A 23,989-nucleotide genomic window follows, 5' to 3' on the forward strand; every position below is an offset into this window, starting at 1 on the left:
TAGTGGCACAATTACCGTCGCCAATGGTTGTGCTGCACGAAAGCGCGCGCCGTCCCCAGCCGTCGAGGCGCACGAGAGCGTATATGGAGAATAAAGCAGCGTTCGGCATTATCATTTATTGTCAGATTGATATTAAAGTCCCGTCATTTGTCAGGATATGGCACGATATATAGCGTACTTGTATTGGGTGCATGGATTTACAAAACTAACAATATTAATTCGAAGTACTTTTGTCACCATGCTCTCTTTATCACCCCCCCCCCCCTCTTTATGGTAGCGAAGGAATACCTATAAATGCGGTATCTGCGAACTGGGTCGTCATCAGCGATGCCTTCCTCATTTAAGAGCAACGCGAACGTCAAACATATTTCCGTCGTTCAATCCCCTGTCCCAACGCCGATGATCACAGGCGCAGGGCCCGGCAGGGGACGGGTCTTTAGCGCTCACTCCGCGAAGCGTACCACGTGGCCCACCTGTTGCTCTGATGGGCGGAGTAAATGCTAACTTGCGAATCTGCGACGTGGCTGTGGACATGCCCCTGACCATCCAACGGCCTCCCACGCAGCGTGGGCGAAGGCGGAGCGAAAGCTAACTTGCGAAGCTATGAAGTTGCGAGGAACGCGTCCCTGAGCTCGCGTAGTGCAGTACTCGGCCAGATAAGCACGTTTTAACGCGCTCTACCATGCGTGCATGGGGTATGTCGCAATGGTCGAAAATTGCAATAATTTGGTGAAAGAGGACTGCACAAGTCAACCCTGGCGTATCTATATTGTGAGTAGCCCAAGTTCCGAGCCGGCAGCGCAAGAACTGATATAATTGTTTTCACATCTCTGACTTTATCTACGTCAAGGGGTAAAAGCAACAGCAATATGTACCTGCATATACGTACAGCTTGGGACAAAAGTTTACGGAAGACGGGGGTGTCGCATTTCTGCATTGGTGAGACACCCTAACAGCAAACAGGAGTGGACTCACATACAGACAGATGGACAGAATGGCCAGTCACCCGTTCCTTATTCGATCTCTTCCTGTTAGCTAGCAGGGGCTCCGCTACTACCATGTTCCATAAACTTTTGTCCCAAGCTGTACATCTCGGTACACCCGTAACTTTACAACTAACAACCAATACCAGGGGCGGTTTGAGGGGGGGGGGCGGTTTCGTTGTCGAAGCGCGTAGTGGGGGAGGGGAGAGAGGAAAATCCAATGTATAAACTGACATATTTTCAAGGGGCGATTGCCCCCCCCCCCCCCTGGATCCGCCACTGACCAATACTACGTTTCGGAAATCTCGTAGCACCAAACCCGAAACCATAGCTCGATGCAGGCAACTGCTGCTAACCTTGCAATCTTGCACTCATGGGGCGACGCGTCAGTGTCATTCGATCGTTGTAATCGATACGGATGACATTAATTCTGTCTACAATCTTTAAGCGAGATCAGTTCTGCATTCCGTTACACGATACACATCGCTTTTTTTTTTTTTTTTTGTAAACCACACTTCACCCCTGCGGCTAGACTAGCCCTAATTAAACTATTAATGACAGAAATTATTGCAATCTCGTAATATCGGCAATCATTTACGTTCACAGCGTAGTGTGGTACTTTCTGCTGCGATTTTAAAGCACGAAACACAGATGTTTACGGAGATTCCTTTCGCACTTTATAGAAGTAGTTTCAATTTTTTTGCTTCCTCACTTCATACGAGAGGGGAGTGAGCACCTGCGGCGACTGTTCCAGTCAAGTAGAGTGTGCTTTCTTTCATTTGACATGTGAGCACGGGACTGAGCAACATCTTCAGAACAATGATTCAGAACTTGTAGTTGATCTCGCTCTGCACCGTGTCTTTCGTGCAGTTCAAGCGCTAAGAGCGCTGTGGTTAGGCTTAGACAATAAACAAAAAAGAGGACACTGCGTTTCTCACAGTCTACGCAGTAGAAGCAAAGCAAGATGATTCAACTCTGACCTGGCTCTTCAGGTGCTTTGTTCCTGTATCTCAGGGCAAGAACGATGACAAACGGAAGCAGCACGAGCAAGAAGCTGGCAGTGATCAAGAGAAAGAGCAGCGTCTTCGACGATATGATCCAGGGTTTGCCTGCGAATAAGCACAGGTAAAAATAATTCAACGTTGGTTTGCCGACACTAGAGGGGGAATGCACAGATCAATACACTACGAAACTTTCGTGAATATTGCAAGTCCACAGCACTGCCAGTTCTTAAAGTCTGCGAATATTGAGATAGAGTCTCCTTTCCTGCCATAACAATGCATGAATGCAGTTCCTGTTGAGCTAAAACTGGGTCATATATGGGTTGAACAGCTTCAAACACTCCGTTCTGTATAAGAAAACCACCACGTGGCGTATGCCTTGTTTCTTCCCCGTTCCGTCTGTTGAAACAACCACCTCCCCGGGACAGGCTAACAAAGTGCAGTAATCAAACCAATGTAGTTGCGATGTGATCTACACAACCATTGTCACCATAGAAACACGTCAATGTCGCCAGACAGAGCATTGCCGCAGCAGTAGACAATAGCTTCAACAACAGAGGTTTATCTACAGTACATAAGTAGTTCTCGCAAATACATCTGCATGGAAATGGGTAGATTTGAATAGTAGCCTATATCGTTGAATCGTTTGAATACTCGATATATTTGCAGCTTTGACGCACTTCCACAGTTGCTAAAGTAAGTTTTGCCTTTTTTCCTAGTTCAGTCTTGCATTTTGTGCTTTGCTCTTATATTCAATGCGAAGAACTTAGATGTAGTCGTCCAAGCAAAATTAGCGTGATGCTCTATTGTTAATTTTTGTTTCATGCTCCTCAAGCTGCTGGAAAAGAATTGCCGATTGCGTATTTCTGTGGAATCTTGACATATTTTCTATTGTGATTGGATTGTTGTTGGCTTTATCTCGTTATGCGCTTTTTCGACATGACGTAGCCATCCTGAATGTCTTCCCACCCATCATCTCCGTAAACAGCCGCTTGCCTCCATGCTTATACTCGATCACAGTGTATAGTCAGTGTACCATGCGTTCCGAAATTTACTCGAACGACTAGCTACTCGAGGGTCACGTGGTACAACTCGGTCACGTGATCTACTCTACTCGGGAGTTGGAAAGGGAACGCAGCCCAAGACAACGAGAGCGGGAGCCCGGATGGAGGCTTGGACGGAGATCGACAATGTCGGCACCCGGATGCCTGGAATCCAGCTTCAACAGATATGTTCGTCGCCGAAGTCGCCTTCAACCTGCGCTGACGTCCGGGCAACCAAAGCGGATGCTGGGAGCACTCAGATGTTGCGACTGACCAACGAAGCCGATGACGAGAGCGACAAGACGGGCCGGCGAGGACGGCAGCCGAACCCTCAGGACCGAGCCTCCAAGTAGGACAGCATAGACCCACTGCGCGTAGTCCAGCGTTGTCGCTGCCGCGGCTGGACTCGGGTCGTAGACAGGGAGCTGAGACCGGGGCAAAGGAATATCGACGGCAGCAGCAATCGAAAGCCTGAGCCAGGAGAATCACCCTTGAGGTCATCTTCCGAGTCCACCCTCTGCAACTTCACCTACGGCCGGTAGGTGTCGTCGGGCCCTCGTGAGGTCAGGGCGGATCACTGAATGCTCGGCGTGTTCATTCGTTCGGCGTATTAGAGTGCTCATCGGTGTTTTTTTTTATGTTTTCGTCAATGCTACCGTTATATTGTGTGTACATATTTATTTTTTCTTGTTAACGTTAGACAAGTGTATTTGGCATGATTCTTTCTCACCTCTGCGGGTACCTTACTAGAGAGTTTTAGCAGACCGTTGATAACGTGGCTAGCGTCTCACCGTATCAATCGGAACCAATCAGTGGATAAGATTCTGAGTCACGCACCACTGCGATTGGTTCCGATAGAGACGATAACTTTATCAACGGTATACTAAAACTCACTACTATTGGATCTGTTTTGCCATCGTGAACCCAGCAATAACGGGTGGCGTCACAGAAAAACGAAACGGACGAAAGGTATGTTTCGAGACAATCGAAATCTGTCTCCTGGTCAGCTGATATCACATGTGAATCATGGGCCAATGACTGTGAGCACAGCTGTCATCGGTAGACCCAGACAAGTATCGCTTTTCATGTGCCTGCCGTATGACCCCGTATGGTTATGAACCGATATAGTACAATTCCTGTTCCGGGATAATGTGTAAGGAAACTTTCACCAGGAACGCGCCTCACGGCATGTGTTACATCAATGGTGAGATTTTGTAATAAAGGGGCGCAAGCTTTGACAAATCATGGAAGAGGTCCATATGAGACGGCAAGCAAAATCAAATTCAGCCTTTTAAAATTTTTGTTACGCGGTGTTCACCAGATACCTGACGAGGGTACCGGTGGGACACACGTCCACTGTGATAGCAACTAATTACGGTTGATTATACTTGATTACAGGGAGCGCGACGCTGATGGAGACAGAGCATTACATGACGCGCACCTGCGTTCTAACCATGTTCCAAGCCTACTGCTAAACGTGCTCCCATGACCATGTCCCATTTTGCATTATGTACGCGTATAAGCAACGTCGCTGATACCAAACGTGATCCCTAAACTATACACGATTATTAAATAGAAGTAAACAGAAAAGGGTAAATGAAAGCGTTTTCCATTTTGCTCTTCGTATTGTATCTCTTTTTTATGTTTTCCTTTGGAGTTGACCATTAACTTATTATCGATATTCAAGCTCCGTGCCAAACATGTCTGCCTGGTTAGCAAATGGATACAAGAAATAAAGAAACAATTTCTGAATCTGAACAAAAATCTGAATTTGCAGTGGAGCTGCTTTTTCCGCTACCAGTTAAAAATGTAGCGTAATCGGTGCTCCGCTACACTTAAAAAGGCAGCAAATACGGGACCGTCGCTATACAACATAGACTACACAGCCTGTAATACAACATTGACTACACAGCCTGTAACACCACATCGCATATCAGACCACGTGTCGTAAAAATGCAGTTATGAGAAATACCAATCTACGAAGGCCACAGCAAGCGAACGGACTCTCATCAGCTCCGAACACAACATGCAGCAGAAATGTTTTTCCCATGGTTCTCAGAGGCCTGCTCCTTAGGTGGCCTGCTGATGGCGCAAGACGTGTATTGCCGTGTTTCTTCGTGCCATTTGTTACCGTGGCATTAGGGGGTGTGCTTCGTGGTGGTCTGGTGTAACTCTGCATTGCGCTTCCTGATTGTGGCGGAGAAAATGTTACTTATTGGCTAGCATCAGAGTACTATGCGTAAAATTGAATGTGTAGATATTAAAATTAGAGAAAAGTAAATGTAGTACGTGACAAAACTATGCAGAATTTTTTGGGATGAGTAGTTCTGATACAAGTGTCGCAGACCCTGGACAACGACGACGACGCGCCACTACTACCGCGCGCCATGGCAAAAGCTTCTATCGCAACCGCAATCGTCCTGGAGCGAAACAACGTGTTGAGAAGCTCCCCAGCACATCCGGCACATTCCATCATCGCCGGTGAGGACTCATGTACAGGAACATCTCTACATTTGGGGACCCGAACATGAAACACCACAGTCCGGTAGCATTCACGTACCACACCGAAAGCCATTGCAGGAGGTACGGTGTCTCGCGCCTTCGAGGACTCGCTAGGCGGCGACGAGCCATGCCCATTCATCGACTTGGCATTCTACGCCGCCACTCCCGCCTCGCACCATTCCCAGCACGCCACAGTCACCTTCACTGCTTGGCGACAGTCCTTCTCGGGCACCCACCATCGGCACCTTTCCGAGCCACACTCCCAGAACCGGTCGCGGTACGCCTGCAGTCGACCGCACGGCACCCAACGCATCTCCTACCCAAATGGTCAGGGAACCCAGCCCGAGCAACCTTCCCACATGGTTTTCCCCCATCTGTCTTCATCTTCGGCAAGCTAGCTGCCAACCACGCACTTGCAGACAAGACCACAATAAGCTCCGTTTTCAGCCTCCACCTGGTCTGCGATGGTCGATTACAGTTCACTGCCCACTACCAGTTGCGGTAATGTCGCACCCTCGCCCTGGATCCCACGTCGCTTTAGCTCTTCACTGGAACACGCCCGGCTCACAGCCCACTTGCCACGCCATCCCGCTGCAGCTGAAACCATTGCCATAACTACAAGCCCGGTGTCCAGCTATGCCTCACCTCGTCTTCGTGGTACCGACGCTGACCTCGACAGCAAGCTGTGTGCCACTAGCTTGCCTTTATTTTCCTTCTGTTAAGCGTTTCGGCGAAAGGCGGCTGTAGCGACCTTCAAGCATGGTTCACACTACTATACATTTCATTTTGCGCAGACACCTGAGTGGGTATGAGTGCGACATAAGCAATCGGCTGGACTGTTCACATACACAATGGAACCGTAAGTGTCAGTCAATGCGCGCCTCTCGTGACGTCCTTGTCCAGGAAGCGTTATGGCGGAAAGTTTGAAGCCCGCATTTGAGTGAGACAAACTGCTCTTAGTTTGAGCGTAATTAACGTGAGTGTGAGTGTGAGCGACCTCCACGCGCTCATGTTTGCAACGGCCATGTTGAAATTCATCTCATACAGAGGAGGAGAAGCGCCTCAACACACATGTGGAGAAGGCGGCGATTGGTTCCCGCTTGCGGCTCGGTGCGTGCGTCGGAAAAAGTTCAGCTCGGGCGAACTCCCCCCCCCCCCCTTGCGTGTCTGCTACGGAAACCCTCGCACGAGTCTGTTTCCATGGTAACCAACGTTCGCCCGGGTCCGCACGCAATGAAATGCAGTAGTGTGAATAATGCTCTGAACTTGAGTGCACAGTCCGTTGAACCATACGACGGAAACCAACTTATGCAACTGTAGAGGACTTGAGACGACACTAGGAACGGACAATTCGGTTCAGGGAGATTATTTTTCTACATGTGGGCCTACAAGCACTGCCAATGAACATCAGAATAAATAAAACTACTAAACATGCTTCACTCAATTGCAAAAGAAAACGACAAACGGCATTCACAGCCTCAAACACACAGTACATTTTTTTTTTTTTTTTTTGCTTCCATGAATATGGTTTTTGCACCTGGTTCGGAGTATCCTTGTGCTGTGTTAGCCAGCGTGTGCGCAGTGAGCAGGAGTGGTTCAGAGCGGCCTCGTTCGTTAGCCGAGTACAGAAGCAAAGTACACTGAGAGCCAGATGAAAGGTCTTGTACTCGAAATCGCGGGTTCAGCGAACTGTAATTGGCGACCAGGCGTCTACTGTGCAGCTCATATACTTCAAGTAGATACCGTAGGCCTGGCTCTGGGAGGCCCGTCGGTGGCCAGCAGTCGACACGAAACGAAGTCTTCGTCTGCTCGCTTAGGGAGCAGTTGCGCAACGGTTGGGGTGGACCTGCGAAAAGAGAAAGGACGACATTAGCTCACACAGGGGCAAACGTCGACGACATTAGCATTGTCACCGTTGACGCCCCAGAAGAAAAAAGTTTGAAACGATACGAACGGCCGTCATTTAGGCACATTTTTGGCACATTCAAAAAAAGCGCGGTAGTTTCGGTATCGCTTGAATGTGCTCGCGAAGAGGTTTGGATTCGAGTCGCCATCGGTACACTCCTCCACTCCTCTGAACGAGTGAACCAGCCTGCTTCCGCCCGCCGCTAGGGTGTCGGTCCCAGGAGAAAATACATTTATTTAGTAGTATTTAATTACATTTCTTTATTTAATAGTATTTTCTCCTCGGTGCGACGCCCTAGCGGCGGGAGGAAGCAGGCTGGTTCACTCGTTCAGAGGGGTGGAGGAGTGCGCCGGTGGCGACACATCTCCAAACCACTTCGCGAGCACGTTCAAGCGATACTGAAACTACCGCGGTCTGTCACACTCAGCGTAGTCGCCCTCCCCTTTGAACAAGTGAACTCTCCCGCTTCCGCAGGCCGTTAGGGTGCCGCACCGAGGAGAAAATACACCGCTCGCGCGTTCCGTAAACGCGCGTGCAGCACAGTAGTATATTTGTGAGTATGTAGAGTAGCCTCAGACTGCTATTCGTACATTTATTCATTCCTCAAACGTACTCACCTATTAATGCGAAACAACATATTTACTTTGTATTGGATTCGACATATAGAGCGAATTTTGTATACTGGACAGCCAATGTGCTAATGAAATAAGAGGTCGAAGATACATGGAAAAACACACACACAACAGAAAGCAAAACTGAAAATGTGTAGAAGGGTATACTTCTGCTCCGTTGAATCTTTGTCGCATCAAGAAACTGAAGCTGCGCATCAGTAATATACGCAAATACAAACATTAGACGACCATGATCTGGTAATAAGTATATATTACGCAGTCACATCTCTTCCCGATCATGAACTAACACGGAGAGTCTCGAGAGTGGATATTGTAAAATAAGGCATCACAAATGCAGGCGGATGTAGACGGAGTTAACAAAATAGTTTAACATTTTCACCCCATGCGTCAAACTCTTTGTTCCATTTCCCATTACCCTCCCAAAATCAGCACAGTTCCACGTACGAATAGAGGCAATCACCTGTTTACTAGGCTCCAAAATTATACGTCAAAATCTCCATTCGCCTCCCGCGCTCTGCCGTCACAAGCACTCGGCTAAAGCTGGCAGTCTAATCGCGCGAAAGCAAATTTCGCTGTGATTGCGATTTAGCGGTGCAATGGATTCAAACGCACGTTCCGTGCTCAATTTGTCGAGAAAACTTGCCAACTTGATCTTCGTATATTTTCCTGCTTTTTCCCCCGTCTGAATATGCGAAACATTTTTCGCTTCCACGCTGTAGCAACGGGAACCCGAATAGGTTGCTCCAGGTTAATTGTGCGTTGCAGCGACAAAACGACAATCCGTTCGGGGATTTCGCTCGGGCTTACTCGGCTGTTTAACGTGCTGCTCTTAATTGTCGAGAGCTTACGGAGGGTGCGTTCAAAGCCACTTTGACGATGTTTTGTGGTGTCGCGTTTCCGGATGCTTAGGTTGTTAGCGGGCCGGATGCGTATTTCCACGTCGCGTTATGGGATGTATGCTAGGGAAGATCGAAGCATGCTAGACAGGAGGAACGTCGATTAAATACATCACACGGCTGTGCGATCGAAGTTAGCGGTCGAATCACCTTGTAAGCTGTGTGATGCTGGAAATGTCATTGAATTTTAAAATAAAAGACTTTAAGGTTTGCTTGGACGGCCAAGCATAAGAAAAATAAACACACACACGCACACAGAATGCAAAACATAGAAATTTCATTTTAACGATAATAGAACGCACAGTATTCGCTGAAAGTTAAGCTCACGTTGATTAAAATTATAATTTAAAAACTATCTGTACTTAACAATACGAATCATCAATAATGTGCGCCTACAAGAAGACGTCGTCAGCAGGAGTGTGCATATCGGAGAAGCTCTAACGTATCCTCATGTGTTTCGACCCGGCGTGCTATGACAGCTGATTGTGTGAGTCGTGTATTCCTGCCCTTAAGTGTAGGAACCAATATCAAACCAACAGTCTCGTCTAAAAGGCGCGGTGCCCTCACCTGCAAAGACGACGTGATAGACGCATGGGCGCATCATAAGGCCCACGGCGTTCCTAGCAGAACAACTCAGCGTGCCGTAGTCAGATTCATTCCTGGGCGTGTATTGCAGCAAGCTTCTAGCAGTAGCCACCGTAGAAGACGACCTCCCACGACTTTCGGATTCGGGTGAAGGCAGTGTGGAGTAGAGAGCTGGAGATATATCGCGAGGGTGGCCGGAGGAACTGTTGAAGGACCAATGAAACGTTACGTTGTTTGCCGGGTCAGCAATCACCGTGCACGTTATTCGGATCTCTTCGTGGCGCGAGGCAGAATAGACAGTACGCTGGCCCGGCCCACACACGGGTAAGTCTGGAAAAAGAGATGCAAGCATGCATATGAGACAAAAGTGTAAGCAATTGACCTCTACCCGAGACACATCATCATCACGTTGGTAGACAAACTGAAACCGAAACAAATCGGAAGGGGAGGGCTCGGTTCAACGAATGGGCACTTGTTCTAGTACCGAAGGTCGCGCCCCTTTCGGGGACCATCGTAATCCCCTCAGGACCGTGGCTTTCGGGCGCGACCTTGTTCGCCCCTAGCTTCGAGTGTAGTTCAACTCTACCAAATTGGTGGCGCTGTCGAACACTATGACGTCATTTGGTTACAAACAGCGTGAGGTCTATAAGACGCTCGATTTCGTGATGTTTTATGAGTGCCGTAAAAGTAGCAGTTTTCGCGACGACTGCGCGAATTCAGGACGGCTATGTTTTCTGGAAAATAAGCCCCATCGAAATACTACTACCGATGACAGAAAAATACCGGCATTGGAATTCACGAATACGATGTGTCCCAATGTATGCAGTTTATTGCAGCATTGTAGTACAGCTGCCAACAATTTTGACTATTGAATACGATTTCGGCAGCATTTCTGGACGTCGGCACCCGAGATATGCCTGCGAACCCGGTATGCGTATGTCACTATCTCGGGCTTCTAACTCTGCAGCTGGATGAGCCAGCGTAAAATGTGCCAGTGCAGTGACACACCAGTGTTTCATTTTAGTCTGTGTTCATTCATAGTCGATAAGGTCGTTCATTATTAGTTTCTCCCGTTTGATGTGCATACACATTTTGTGTATTTGGGTGACATAACATCTTGACACTTTTCACGGTTACATTTTTGTGTATGCGTAGTACATCATCAAGTAGTACATGTGACATCAAGCGCGTTCAGCACTCCCTTACACACTCCACACACTGCCGAGTTTTCGTATATCAGAAGATACTCACGATAACGGTCCCGAAGATATGACAAGCCAGTGGCTATATTCATTTGAAGTGGCTGACATTACGTTGCTTTATCTTTGATCCGACAGCTTCCTTTACCGAATCGTTTTCGTTAGGTTGCTACCGATGTACTAAAACTCTCCAGTTCGATTAACACAACTGAATCAAGACAAGTGTTGTCGTCATTATCATAAGGAATATGTTTCGGGCTTTGTCCACTGCAAATCGCACTGTATCCTTAACGCTATACCTCTCCCTCTCATGCAGCTCTCTCCTGCACTCCGGTTGCGGCTGATAATTTTTGTCAACATGCCGATAATAAGCTGATAGTTGTGTCGCTAGTCATCATATTCTTGCATAGATTCGTGGGATTTGCGGCGACTTCTAGGGAAGTACAGAGTAGTGAGAGAGTAGACACAGCTGCACGGAAAAGTTGTAAGGAAAGAGTAGTGCAGAGTTAAAGTAGTGAGTGGATGTTCGCTGCCGTCGGCAAGCTATGACGTGAGAGAATAGCATTCAAAAGAACTTTGACAGTAAAGGTTGTGTGCAGAAAAACCTAAGTCGCATTTGCAGACGAGCTGAAGCTACAGAAAACTAGTGGAAATTGAACTGTGCGTAACAAAATAAATATATAGACGCAAACCTGGGCTTCCGTGCATTACCGATGTGGTATCCGGGGGTTGTTGTACAGGTAGGGCTAGGGGCGCTATACCGGTGGAGGAACAGAAACGAATCCCATTGGCTGCTCATTTCTGTTATGCACCAGTGGCGCTCCTGGCGGCACCTGAACACAACACTCCGGACACCGCCCTGTTGACATCGGCATAGCCTCTTCTAATGCACAGATTCCCAAGCTTGCGTCGACATATTTAGTTTCTTATGCACGTTTAATTTTCACGGTTTTTCTGCAGGTTTAGCCCGCATAAATGCGTCCTCGTGCGTCACCGGAAGTTCGTCCGGTAAGCAGGTAACGAAGAAACATTCTCGAGCTGTTGACTGATAGTATAGAGCTGTATTCGACTGTAAGTTACGCGTGTAGGCGCCATACACACTATTTCATCCAGCAGGGCGTCGTAGTTTTTTGAATAAACAAGTCAAACGAAAGGAGCTCACATTCGGTTTCACAGTGATACAAGTATGATCTACGATACGTTGGAAGACGCCGAAGGGGTGTACGACCGCGATAAAAGGCAACTGAAAACTGTTTTGAGATATAATAAATCGTAACCAGCAAACCTGGCGCGCACCGATGGCTTGATTAGATTGCCAGAAGAAGAACCGGAAGCTGCTGACGGTGACATCTGAGCACCGAATGCACTGGCTATAGACGAAACTTTTCCTAAACCCAAGTTATCCGCCATCTTGTCCTTTCCTAGCGCCATCTATAGGGCGATGGGCGCGTTGCGCTGCCATGCGCTGCTTTTTTGTCGCTGCGCTGCGCTGCTAATGCGTTGCGCACTTCATGTAGTCGAAAACTACCGAGTTGAAACCCACAACGCTTGCCACACACGGCAGCAACCACGGTTCGTAGCAGCCCAGAGCAAAACAACCCACCTATTGCCGAGGGTACGGAAACGCGGTTCGAGGGTAGGCTAGAATGGTCTCGAACTTGATCGAAATTTTCGCGGGGTGACTCTGAGCATCGTAAGAGCGCATGTGACTATAGTGTTGGGAATCCCGAGTCATTGTTTAAGTTCCAGCGCGCACACACAGCATTTGAGTAGTAACTGTGACGTGTCTCCTCGGTGCTCTGTTTCTACATGTCAATCAAATGTTCTTCATAGTTTAATGCTTTCCATTCTCTTTTAATATTCTCAATCATGTTTTTTTAATATGTTGCGCATTTTCTACCGAAACACTGACGAGGCCTTTTTTGTGTCCGCCTCAAATAAGAGGCTTAGTTTCATTGGCATTCGTATAGCGCCCATCGATTCATTTCGTAGTGACTGGGAGGTGGTAGGGTCGAATCCTTCCGCCGGATGCACTGTCTCAGGTTTTTGTCCTGGGTTTTCCGGACGGATGTTGGCACAGTTCCCCCTGAAGTCTGCCCAAGACGCGTACTAACCCCCTCTGTCGCCCATCGTCCGCTTTCGGCAGTGCCATTACCCGTTTGAAAGGGAGCATTCCTTCCCGAGCGTCTACGCCGTCTCATGCGCCGGCGATGTGGACACTTGGAAGATTTCATATTTGCTCGAGCATCCCTCGACTCATCTGTGAGGGAACGACGTTTCTACGGTCGTGGCCTCGCATGGAATATCGTAACTCGCACTGGAATATCTTAGCTCAGCTCACTGACGCCAAATATACACCGATGACTCAGTGACGCCTGATAGATCGGGCCCGCCCTTCTACATTCCAGATGTAGACCTGATTCCTGAAGCAAGCTTACAAGACCCCCGTACAGTGTCCTCTACGGAAGCGGAATTGTTCGGCATCCTTGCAGTATTACATCATATTGTCAGATCGATGACTGAAAAGTGGGTTATTCTTACCGACAGCAAGCCTCATTATAGATATATTGCCCTCGCCTCGCCATAGCATAACAAGCGAAGAAAACAATTTTGCGACGGTGCAGCCAACCCTCGTTCCACTCCTAGAGTGAAATGATGTCACTCCCTACAGTAACAGTCTGGGAATTTATTGCAATCAACAAATCCGACAAGCTCACTGCAGTATTCCAGATCCCTGCGAATGAAAATAACGGTTTTGTCGTTTGCTAGCATGTTCTGCACGCTGGCGCCGATTACATTTCTTCCTTAGAGTGCGGGAGGAAAGCAAAGCGAAGAAAACAATTTTGTGACGGTGCAGCCAACCCTCGTTCCACTCGTAGAGTGGAAAACCTCCCCACTTCATCATCAGAATATATCTGTTGTTGTTGTTGTTGTCTCCGGAAGCGAACGTTAACTAGATCGCATGAGTCCGCCTTAAAGCCAACATTCCACTTGTACCGTTCGGCGAACCGGTACCCGCATCAGATTATTTCAGTTCAGTCCTGGGCCCCAATCTTGAACCCAGACATAGCAATAGCGTTCTCGAAGTTGGCGCGCTCCGAACGTCGCGCGGCGGCAACCGTTTTGGCAGGCCGCGATCTCAAATAACCGTTGCGATTGGCCGTCGCGAGGTCGCACGCGGAGAATCACGGGCGAAGTGGTGCATTTAACTCGCGTTACGGGATGACGAGAAGTTAACGTATGGCGAACATAGTTGAAGGCCTGGGTGACGCCGCGTGACGTTTGGAGCGCGCGAACTACGAGAACGCTATTGCTATGTCTGGGTTCAAGATTGGGGCCCAGGACTGAACTGAAATAAATCTGATGCGGGTACCGGTTCGCCGAACGGTACAAGTGGAATGTTGGCTTTAAGGCGGACTCATGCGATCTAGTTAACGTTCGCTTCCGGAGACAACAAAAACAACAACAGATATATTCTGATGATGAAGTGGGGAGGTTTTCCACTCTACGAGTGGAACGAGGGTTGGCTGCACCGTCACAAAATTGTTTTCTTCGCTTTGCTTTCCTCCCGCACTCTAAGGAAGAAATGTAATCGGCGCCAGCGTGCAGAACATGCTAGCAAACGACAAAACCGTTATTTTCATTCGCAGGGATCTGGAATACTGCAGTGAGCTTGTCGGTTTTGTTGATTGCAATAAATTCCCAGACTGTTACTGTAGGGAGTGACATCATTTCAGCCCAAATATCACGGGCGCGCGGGGGGGGGGGGGGGGCGAGAGAAGCGTTTTTGTTGTATCTCCCTTGGACACCCATGTATTGAATATTTGAGGATCTTTAATTCGCCAAAAATCAGTGAATCGTGCCAGGTCTTCATTCCGTAGATAAACTCGAGGGGAACACGCCTGTACCTTGTTCGTCTAGAAGTTTAGAGAGGTTTACGAGAACCCCGCGAACAAAAATTCCCCATAGACTTTCTTAAGAAATTAGTCCGCCATAACACGCCAGCTCTCTATGCGTTCCTATTTTGAAACACAGCAGGAACCTTTCGAATGAAGCACTTTTACAAACTAATGCAGGACCTAAAACTCACACGGGGTGTACCCTGAAATAAACCCGTCAAAATCCACGTTCCAAAATAAAGTGATGAAAATAAACTGTTCGTGACCCCCGATTTACAATAAACTGCTGAAACACGACAGTCGCGTTATTCTAGTGTTCTAATTGCACACCCGTCGGTGTGATGTCACCGTGGAATTTCCCTGGAGTGGTAAGGTTAGGAGGGTTTATATCCTTGGCAAAGTGTAGCTGGTCGCCTGACGAAGGGACGTCACTTCGCGGTTACTACGAAGACAGCCACCCGCCAGAAAATACGGCGGTTCTGGCTGATATCTGTTACCGCTAAGGCACCCCCACGTATTGTGGAAGCGTATTATGGCGTCCTCGTCACCACCTTGTAACGATCCGCCAGAAAATATGGCTATTCCGATCATGTATTTTTGCAATTTTAAAATGCAGTAATTCTCTTTGTTTAGCAGTTTTGTGCTGTTGCACGTCTGCAATACATGACACGCAGGCGACCTTTTGCATTAATAACAACGAAAGAGAATGTTGTATGTATGATAATAAATGAGGATATATTCAGCCGCGTGTAAAGGTAGTATGGAAAAATGTAAGAATTTATGATGATCCAGGGATTACCATGAATTCGTACATTTCCGCGGCTTATGCTTAGGCTAGTTTTGTGGCTGCGTCCATTGTTAGAAGATTTCGGACTAGTCATTGATCAACCGACACCTATGTTCGTCATTTATTCATACTACCTTTAATCCTGCTACATCCTACATCCTGCATAACGCAATAGATATGGTCGTCGCTTCAAATGTAAAAACTAACACTTACTAAGCGATCAGGAAATTTATTTATTTCGAGACTGAGAAAATTGAGACCGGGGGTTTCATCACCGGAAATATCGAGGTCCTCCCGTCACGCATTAGCTACGTTTCAGTACTATGGCGATATTGGTTCGATCTTCGGTGTGGCACCACGTGGTACGCAGTTTGGTTCATGGTAGTTTTGAGTGAAAACAACAACAAGAGATAAATGACTATGTCATGAGTTGTTCTGATGCAGCGGTGCGGAGCAGTACACCACATTATATAAGGTGTAATGGGGTGTACCCCACAATATTGAGGTGTCTTCGATTGACCATGCTATTCCGAACAAAAGAAGGATGAAAGAAGAGGAATATATAAAAAAAAAGAAACGTGAAAGGAGCTCCGATGGTCATTGGACAAGAAACTACAGCGCGTTACCCTATAAAAATATACCCGTGCCGCTAATTACGCAATGCAGTCGGAAAATGGTGTCGCCTACATATAAAGATCTGAAGGATATTCAATCCTGGTATATGTCAAAGCGATTGAGCATCGTAGTGCAAAGTTATAATGCAAAACGTACGATTTGTTGAACGTAAACGTACGGAACGGAAACGTACGTTTTGAAACGTTGTTGCAAAACGATTTTTTATATGTAGGCAACACAATATTTCATTTGCACCAGCGGCATGGCCGAGCGTGTTAAGGGGTCCCGCTCGTTGCTTATAGCCAAGGTCGTGCTGAAGAATGGGAGGTGGTGGGTTCGAATACTACCACCGGATGTGCTCTCTGAGGTTTTCCCTGGGTTTCCCGAAGACTTTACAGACTAATGTCGGCACAGCTCCCCCTGAAGTTGGCCCAGGACGCATACTAACCCCTCTGTCCCCTGCTTCCTGCTGTCCTCTCTCCATCTGTCCACATCTGTATGCCGCTTATAGCCACAGTTCCCAAGCAGCACACAATATTGGACCCATATTGGATGGTCATTGGCGATATCGGTCCAATATGGGACCGGTTTTGGTAGGATTTCCCCCCTATTTGTTCAAACTTGGCAATATGGGCCCCATAATGCCCGTGTACACCCTATATTGACTGAAAATTCAGAAAATGGTACGTACCCGTGTCGTACAAATGCCCAAGCAGCACGGCAAGATTGGACCATGAAGCGTGTTAAATGCCCAAATCAATACGTCGTTACATCCAACAACTTCCCGCAGATGATACACATTGTTCGAAAAGTCAACATACGTGGCAATCCCACGGTAACATTCACTACAACTCGACAATTCAACTTTGCACTTCCTGCAAACAGCCGCCATGTTGCTTCGCGATGCCAATGCCAATCGGTCGAACCGACTGAGAGCGTGGTCGTTTGAGCGAAATCACACGTCCTACAACTAATGCGCATGCGTGACACTCGGATCGGACGTTTCATTCGGGCTAAAATGTGGTTGGTTCCTCTAATGACAACGGAATTGCGGCAGGTCAAGTAAAAAACAATGTTTGATAGGATGGGATGTATCTTCTGTAACGCTAGATGCTTTCAAGTTACTGCAGGCAGTATGAGTCGCTGAGGCGTATGTTCGTCACCATCACGAAAGTGTTTCGTTCGTTTGTACTCTAGGAGCGGGTTGGAAATTTCTGGTTCATACACTATTGCGATCCCAATAAAGGCTTCTGAGGCATGTTTGCATTGGCGGTTCCGTGGGACTGCCTGCCTAGCACTAGTTGATCCTGCTCTTCGTTTTTAGGGCGAGAGCAGTACTATTTTTGAAATGTGATGTGGGCAAGCTTTCGTTTGTCCCATCCTACAGTTGGCAATACGACTGCCTGCCTAGCACTAGTTGATCCTGCTCTTCGATTTTAGGGCGTGAGCGGTACTATTTTTGAAATGTGATCTGGGCAAGCTTTCGCTGGTTCCATCCTACAGTTGGCAATACGACTGCTAGGGCCCTTCAGCAAGATGGGCGTAACACTTGCTTTTCGTTTTTAGGGCGATGCAGTGTTGTTTTTGTAACGCTATGTAACGTGGATCAATAAGATCTGCAGAAATGAAAAAGCAAAAAGAAGAGAGAAGTAATATCAGTGGTGGATATTATACAGGATAATGCTTTATTATTACACGGATCCCCGTTGGCGTTATCACGGAAATATTGGCGCAAAATGGCTCCATATTGGTCCAATATGGAGCCTGGTTGCACTCCCCACATTGGTCCCATATTGGCAGCCCATATGGGTCTAATATGGACCAATATTGGCGTGCTGCTTAGGTTGCTTCGGAACACGGCGCGAACACGGAATAAAAAAAAATGCATTTGTGTTGAGTAATTGGCGAGCATGTCATGCCAACACGGGTAGACATTTATAGGGTAACAACACCTTGTAATAGCGCCGCTGTCACACGGACGGTCTTTCATGATCATTGAAACCAACGGCCATTCAGAACATGCGTGTAGCGCCAGTAATCGTGTAACGTGTCAACTTGTCAGGGAGCATTGAATCCATTGCTCTTTGCGAAGTTGACACATTACAGGCTAGGCGGCGCTATGCGCATGTTCAGTGCCCACGACCATGCAAGACTGCCCGTGTGACAAGGGTACAACACTAAAGTGTCTGGCGCAAACCGGTACACACCAGGACCTCCATAAACATTTGATGGCTTCGACGGTGTTATACAATGTTCTGACACGGGCCTATAATTGCAGTCATGTTGAATGGTTTCCTGCTGACGGCACTCGAATGAACACGGAGCATGGCACGGAGTAGTCATTTTGGGTAACGATTCCAGCTTTTCGATGTGCTTTGGATTTCTCGACAGTCCTCCACGGCAGAGATCTCATGTGACGTTTAGCAATGTGTAAAAGGGGGCTCCATTATCAATCACTGCGTAAAATATTGTTAGTCTGAGTTAATCAGCGTGCGTTGAACTCATTCGGCGCTCCGACGTTCCTCTGGGGTGGGAAACATCTGTAACCTGTTTCTGTTTCTTCTTCTTCTTCTTCTTCTTCTTCTTCTTCTTTTCTAGGACTCTCGATTGCGACAGCAGGGACGCCAAAGATTATGTGGATCTTACAGAACACGACGAGGTGACCACAGCAATGGGAGGATATCGATGACGGCTACATGGACCAGGAAGCCAGAGCGGTCGGATCAGTTTCGCCCGCGAGCACGGGGGGATCGCCTGGATGCATGGTAAAATAAAATGGAGACTGTGGTGCTCATGAAGAGTGCAGAACTTCACCCGCAAGCTGTGTGTAAATTTTATCGATATACCGGCTCCCGAGGCGTAGTAGTTAGAGTGATCGCATTCCACGCCGAGACTGGGAGGTGACGCGGGTTCGAATCACCGCACCGACTGTGCTGTCTGAGGTTTTCTGGCAGACGTGCAGGACGAATGGCGGTACAGTTCCTCCTTAAGTCGGCCCAGGACGAATACTAAGCCCCCTGCCCCCCTCCCTCTCCTTCCTGCTGTCCTCTCTGTTTCTGTGCACGTCTGTACGCCGCTCATAGCCACAGCTGGTTCGCGGCGCTAACACGGAATTTAAATTTTAAAGATAAAAAATACAGGAATCGTATCGATATACGCTACGCAAGTAGGTCATCTGTCTAGGAAGCTCCCCAGTTCCCTCTTTCCCCTATTCCCTCTCCCAAATGAGGGGGCAGGTTCAAGGTTCAGGTTCAAGGTGAAGCGCGCGTGGTTTCTTATGCCGCTCTACGAATGCCCACCCTTATTGCAGCCTTGTGAGTGGCCAGACAGTCCGTCACGTGGATTCTCCCCTCTCCCCTACGCAGAGATAAACTGCTGTATTACAGTGACTCTTGTTTTGCATAGATTACTAGAAATCGTGGAGACTCAGGAGGATACATTAGGAAGCTGCAGTCAGTAGTTTCTTTAGGAGGTAGGGAAAGCATGTTCCCTGCCGCCGGCGAGGACTGGCAGCGGAGAATAGCATTGAAACGCATTGAATCTGAAACTTTTTTTTATTCCGTGTTAGCGACGCGAAGCAACTGTGGCTATGAGCTGCGTAGAGATGTGGACAGATGGAGAGAGGACAGCAGGAAGGAGCGGGGGACAGGGAGGGTTAGTATGCGTCCTGGGCCGACTTCAGGGGGAACTGTCCCGGCATTCGTCTGGAAAGTGTCCGGAAAAACCCAGGGAAAACCTCAGACACCACACCTGGTGGTAGGATTCGAACCCTCCACCTCCCAGTCTTCAGCACGACCTTGGCTACCACCAACGAACGGGACGCCTTAACCCGCTCGGCCATGCCGCTGGTAAATCTGAAACTTGCTTCGTGTTACAATACTATTACGTTGAACAGGCAAGTAGAATAAGGCCCAACCTGGTGGATTTCTGAGCCACGTGCGGGGAATGAAACTGAAAAGGTGGATTCTGAAGTGGCACATCGGCCTTGCTGCAGCCATGCAATTGTATAGAGTGGGAATGGTGAGCAATGAATCCGCATGGATATCCAAGCAGCATGTACGTGGCTCCGTCGACCAAAATATTAACCATTTGGGACATACTGATTCTAGAGCTCATACAGTGCACTATCCTGTCAAAAGGAGAAAACGAACAATAAATAAAGGCACACTTCGTGAATTTCGAGGAAGTATAAGTGGTAGAAGCGCTTGGACGAAATATGAGCCTATATTGTGCCACCGAAAGTCTTATCCTGGTTAGTTATCACCTCTTTATTCTTGGTGCAGTATACAGTATCTGGCAATCGAAAACTTTCATTCCGAGCCACGAGAATAATACGATGAGAATTCAGTAAGCCACTAGGACACTATACGCCTCATTGAGCCATTTTACACGCTATATAAGCAGTGAGATCCACCGACATGGGTATGCTGTCGCTCTGAACAGCGCACTCATAGTTTCGCTGATGCACCAGAAACAAAGAGCAACTTTAGTTTCATGATGATGATGCACCAGACTTTCGAATGTTGTGAGGCAGTATCGCAACCTATTATCAAGTTATTCTTAAACAACTCAGAATTCACCTTTTACGTACGTACGCGGCAAAAACAGCGTTTGCTTTCAGTCAGTGTGAATCGACTTAAAATTTTGCTTCGATGAACCGATTCAAAACTGTTGAACTGAAACAGTTGCAACTGTTCGAAATTGAATCTGAACCGAACCGATATGCTTGAACCCGCACGGAACTCCCAAAAATAACGGTTCCAATCTCTGGCGCTACAACAGTTATGTATTTCTATTGTGACGCTCAGGGGAATAAAAGTGAAAGAAAGGAAGAACTCAACTCAACTGAGGTAACTCGGTAACTGCACTCTTAAAAATGAACTTCACCGCATAGCACGCTCCTAGCAAACCATCATCTCAAATGGTATCGTTATCTGCCCTAATTTGTTGAAAACGGGGGGCGTACGCCATTTCTGTGACACTTATGCTGTTCATAATTGTCACAGAAAAGGCGTACGCCCCCTGTTTTCAACAAATCAGGGCAGATAACGATATCATTCGAGATAATGGTTGGCTAGGAGCGTGCTATGCGGTGAAGTTCATTTTTAAGGGTGTGCTGTGACCGCCTTGACTTAGTTTGAAAACGTTTGGTCCGCACAGTCGCATCTGACTATGCTCCCGCAAAACGGTTTTCTTTAGAGTCGACTGTTCAACAGGTTACACACGCAGTCCCAGTTCGTGTTCGTGGTAAATGTCTGATACAACGTGTCCTATATGCCGCACGATGGTGTCTCGATCTGCTACACACGGGCGACCTGCAACAGTGTGCTCCAGCTAATTAATTGTTTAAAGCCGCAGCCAGGCTAGCATCCCGATCAATATGGAAGACGCCAAGCGTGGGCCCCATGTGCGAAGCATGCACAAAACCTTGCATGAAGCACCAACAAGCTATGACGCACATTATCTCTGTAAACAGTAACGTAAACGGAAGGAGATAACTACCATTATCCATTATGCTGACAAAAAGACAGTGCACTCACTTAAAAAGTGATTCAGCCGGCCATTATATCGGCGGTTCCGACCATATTAGCTAATTATGCGCTTTAAACAATGACTCTAGGGTTATTGATTTCCAGTTCGAAATGCTCTTCGCGATTATCCGTGCCTCACGATGGTCGATATTAACCTCCTTTATTTTGTACTTCCTCTCTGTTCTTCATTTTTTTTTATTCATATCCTAATAATCTGCGATTCCCGAAAAAAGAAAAGAAAAATCAAGAAATGAAAGCACACGTCAGCGTGTGGAGAGAGGTGAGGTCATTTAATGGTAAGCTGTCTCTGGTTCGTTTAATTGCTCCGCGAACAATCGCAATAACAAATAGATGAGCAAGAGCTACGTGTTCGCGACTAAAGTTGATAACATCTAGAAAAAGAGCGACAAGGGGCTCTTTTTCTTCCCCCGCGAGTGATAAATGCTGAATGGAAACGTCGAAAGGCTAATGCGAAATGAATAACGATGAAATTTTCATAATGCACGCGCTGATCCGAGAAACGAATCGAGGTACGACAGGATTATTTCTAATGTGTTTGAAGCGCTGCTGTGCCACAACACTGCTACGTAGTTTGTCTCAGGTGTAGTCGCGGCTGCGAAACTTTTCGAAAGAACTATTCGGTAGGCCGTGGATGAAGACACAAGACCCGAAAAAAGGAAGCTGGAAACCAATTTCCGGCTACCTCATAGTTTTCAAGAGAAAAAAAAAGAAAACGAAAAAGAAGAAAAGCACTTGGGAAAACAGCGCAATCTGAGCTTCATATTCCGCTGTTAATGGCCACCCAAGCAATCTTAAATTTATTAGTGTTCCAGGTGCTCCAGGAGATTATTGCAACCTGTTTAGAAACGGCAGCAAAAAGACTTAACGCGTTATTTATTACCCGAAGAGCCCCTGACACACGTCAACAAGATCGCCCATAGAGCTGTTGTAGAGCAATAAATGGGGGAGGGGGGCAGGACAAATCAGCCAGACAAACCGGCTTGCTATTCCCTATACCAAATACCTTAGTTAGCAATCAAGCAACAAATTAGTTACCAACAAATGGTTTCTGTCGTTAAATGAGGCTCGTTGAACAGTTGTAGCAAGCGAGCTGCACATGAAACGACATAGGACCGACAAGAAAAGACAGAACCGAAGGGGGAAAAATTACGGCAGAAATCGCTGTGCAGATTGACATTGCGCGATTGACACCGCGATGAGCTCATTTATGAGCTCAACCCCCACACACCACCACATTCCCCTCCTTTTTTTTCACCCTTCCCTCTACTCCCTTACCTGGCTGCATCTAGCCGCCGTCCGCGAGCAGGCTGACCGCACCTCCCTCAAACATAATTACCCCGTCTCTACGACGCATACGTCACCAACTTCGTCTGCAGCGGCTAGGGCGTTTTCTACCTTGTGTCCTTTGAGCGTGACTATCTTGGTTGCTAAGATAGTTTCGTCATTGCACGAGTAGGGTGCGGCACCGGCACTTCGATTGCCTTCTCTCTTGGCAAGGGAAACGCATCACAAGCCTTTCAATGTCGCGGTCGGTTGGTCCACGTCTCCCATACGGCGAGGACGTTGCACTTGGCCAGTACCGGGTCAGTCGCTATGCTACCTGTGCATTGGGCTTCTGCACGGTAAGGGCCTCCATGTTTGTCGTTCCCCCTGGCCCGCTGCACCATCTTTTCGGAAACCTCGAGACTAGTAGGTAGTTTTTTTGTTTTGTTTTTTTTTTGTCTAGCGCGCGGCCCCCTTGCATTGTAGATGAAGTTGGTGCTGTTTGTAGTTTTCGTGAGACACTCTCGCCCGCTAAAAGGGGGAGGTTACGTTGGGCAGACGAGCGGTCTGCCTGCCTAGGCTAGCGGCATGTTGCTCGGGGGAGAGGACAGTGGGAGGGGGGACGAGGAGGACCTTTGACTTATTTTCTGGTAAGCACAATCTCCTGGAGTTGGGGTTCAGTAGCTGTGCTGGTGGGTTGCATAGCTCGCTGCAGCCTGCGTCTTGCATCGCCCGCTTAGCTTGTCGCATTTTGCACAAAGGTCCTTTGCGTTGGTCTGAAGTCTACCTCGCACACATTGACGCTGCGCCTAGACACACTTATACGCTTGAACTGGAGAAGTTCCTCCGCCGGCAACTACTTGCGCCGGCGTGCGTGGTGTCTGGACGTCCACGGTGTGACATTTGAAAGTGCGCCCTCTCTCATGGCGGTTTTGTATCCGCTCTTGAACACGTATGGGAATTTCCACCCCAAAATAACACGCCGACCTGTCTGACCACAGCCGCTGCCCCAGAGAACACAGCAGCGTGCAAGTTAAGGAACGGCAAATATGTTTATTTGCTTACATGCAATTCTGCCGTGCTTGAGCTGTGTACTGTTTTGCGTCTGCTCTGTGCAACGCTGCTG

The 23,989-nt window shown here is 47.7% G+C and overlaps 1 protein-coding gene and 1 long non-coding RNA gene across 2 annotated transcripts in view; one reads left to right on the forward strand and one right to left on the reverse strand.

The window, feature by feature from the left end:
- The window catches only part of LOC135378260 (hemicentin-2-like), a 470,289-nt gene that overhangs the window by 17,178 nt on the left and 429,122 nt on the right, over positions 1–23,989 (reverse strand). The window contains exons 7-9 of the mRNA XM_064611239.1: positions 9,531–9,878; positions 7,067–7,375; positions 1,964–2,092 (exon numbers count right to left, since the gene is read on the reverse strand). Coding sequence (XP_064467309.1) covers positions 1,964–2,092; positions 7,067–7,375; positions 9,531–9,878 — 786 coding nt within the window. The remainder of the gene's footprint in view (positions 1–1,963; positions 2,093–7,066; positions 7,376–9,530; positions 9,879–23,989) is intronic.
- LOC135378261 (uncharacterized) overlaps positions 23,206–23,989 on the forward strand; it is a 74,414-nt gene continuing 73,630 nt past the window's right edge. Inside the window, exon 1 of the long non-coding RNA XR_010418317.1 lies at positions 23,206–23,289. This is a non-coding gene — a long non-coding RNA (uncharacterized LOC135378261). The remainder of the gene's footprint in view (positions 23,290–23,989) is intronic.

The sequence above is a fragment of the Ornithodoros turicata genome, chromosome 1 (genome assembly GCF_037126465.1).
Source record: "Ornithodoros turicata isolate Travis chromosome 1, ASM3712646v1, whole genome shotgun sequence".
NCBI classification, from domain to species: domain Eukaryota; kingdom Metazoa; phylum Arthropoda; class Arachnida; order Ixodida; family Argasidae; genus Ornithodoros; species Ornithodoros turicata.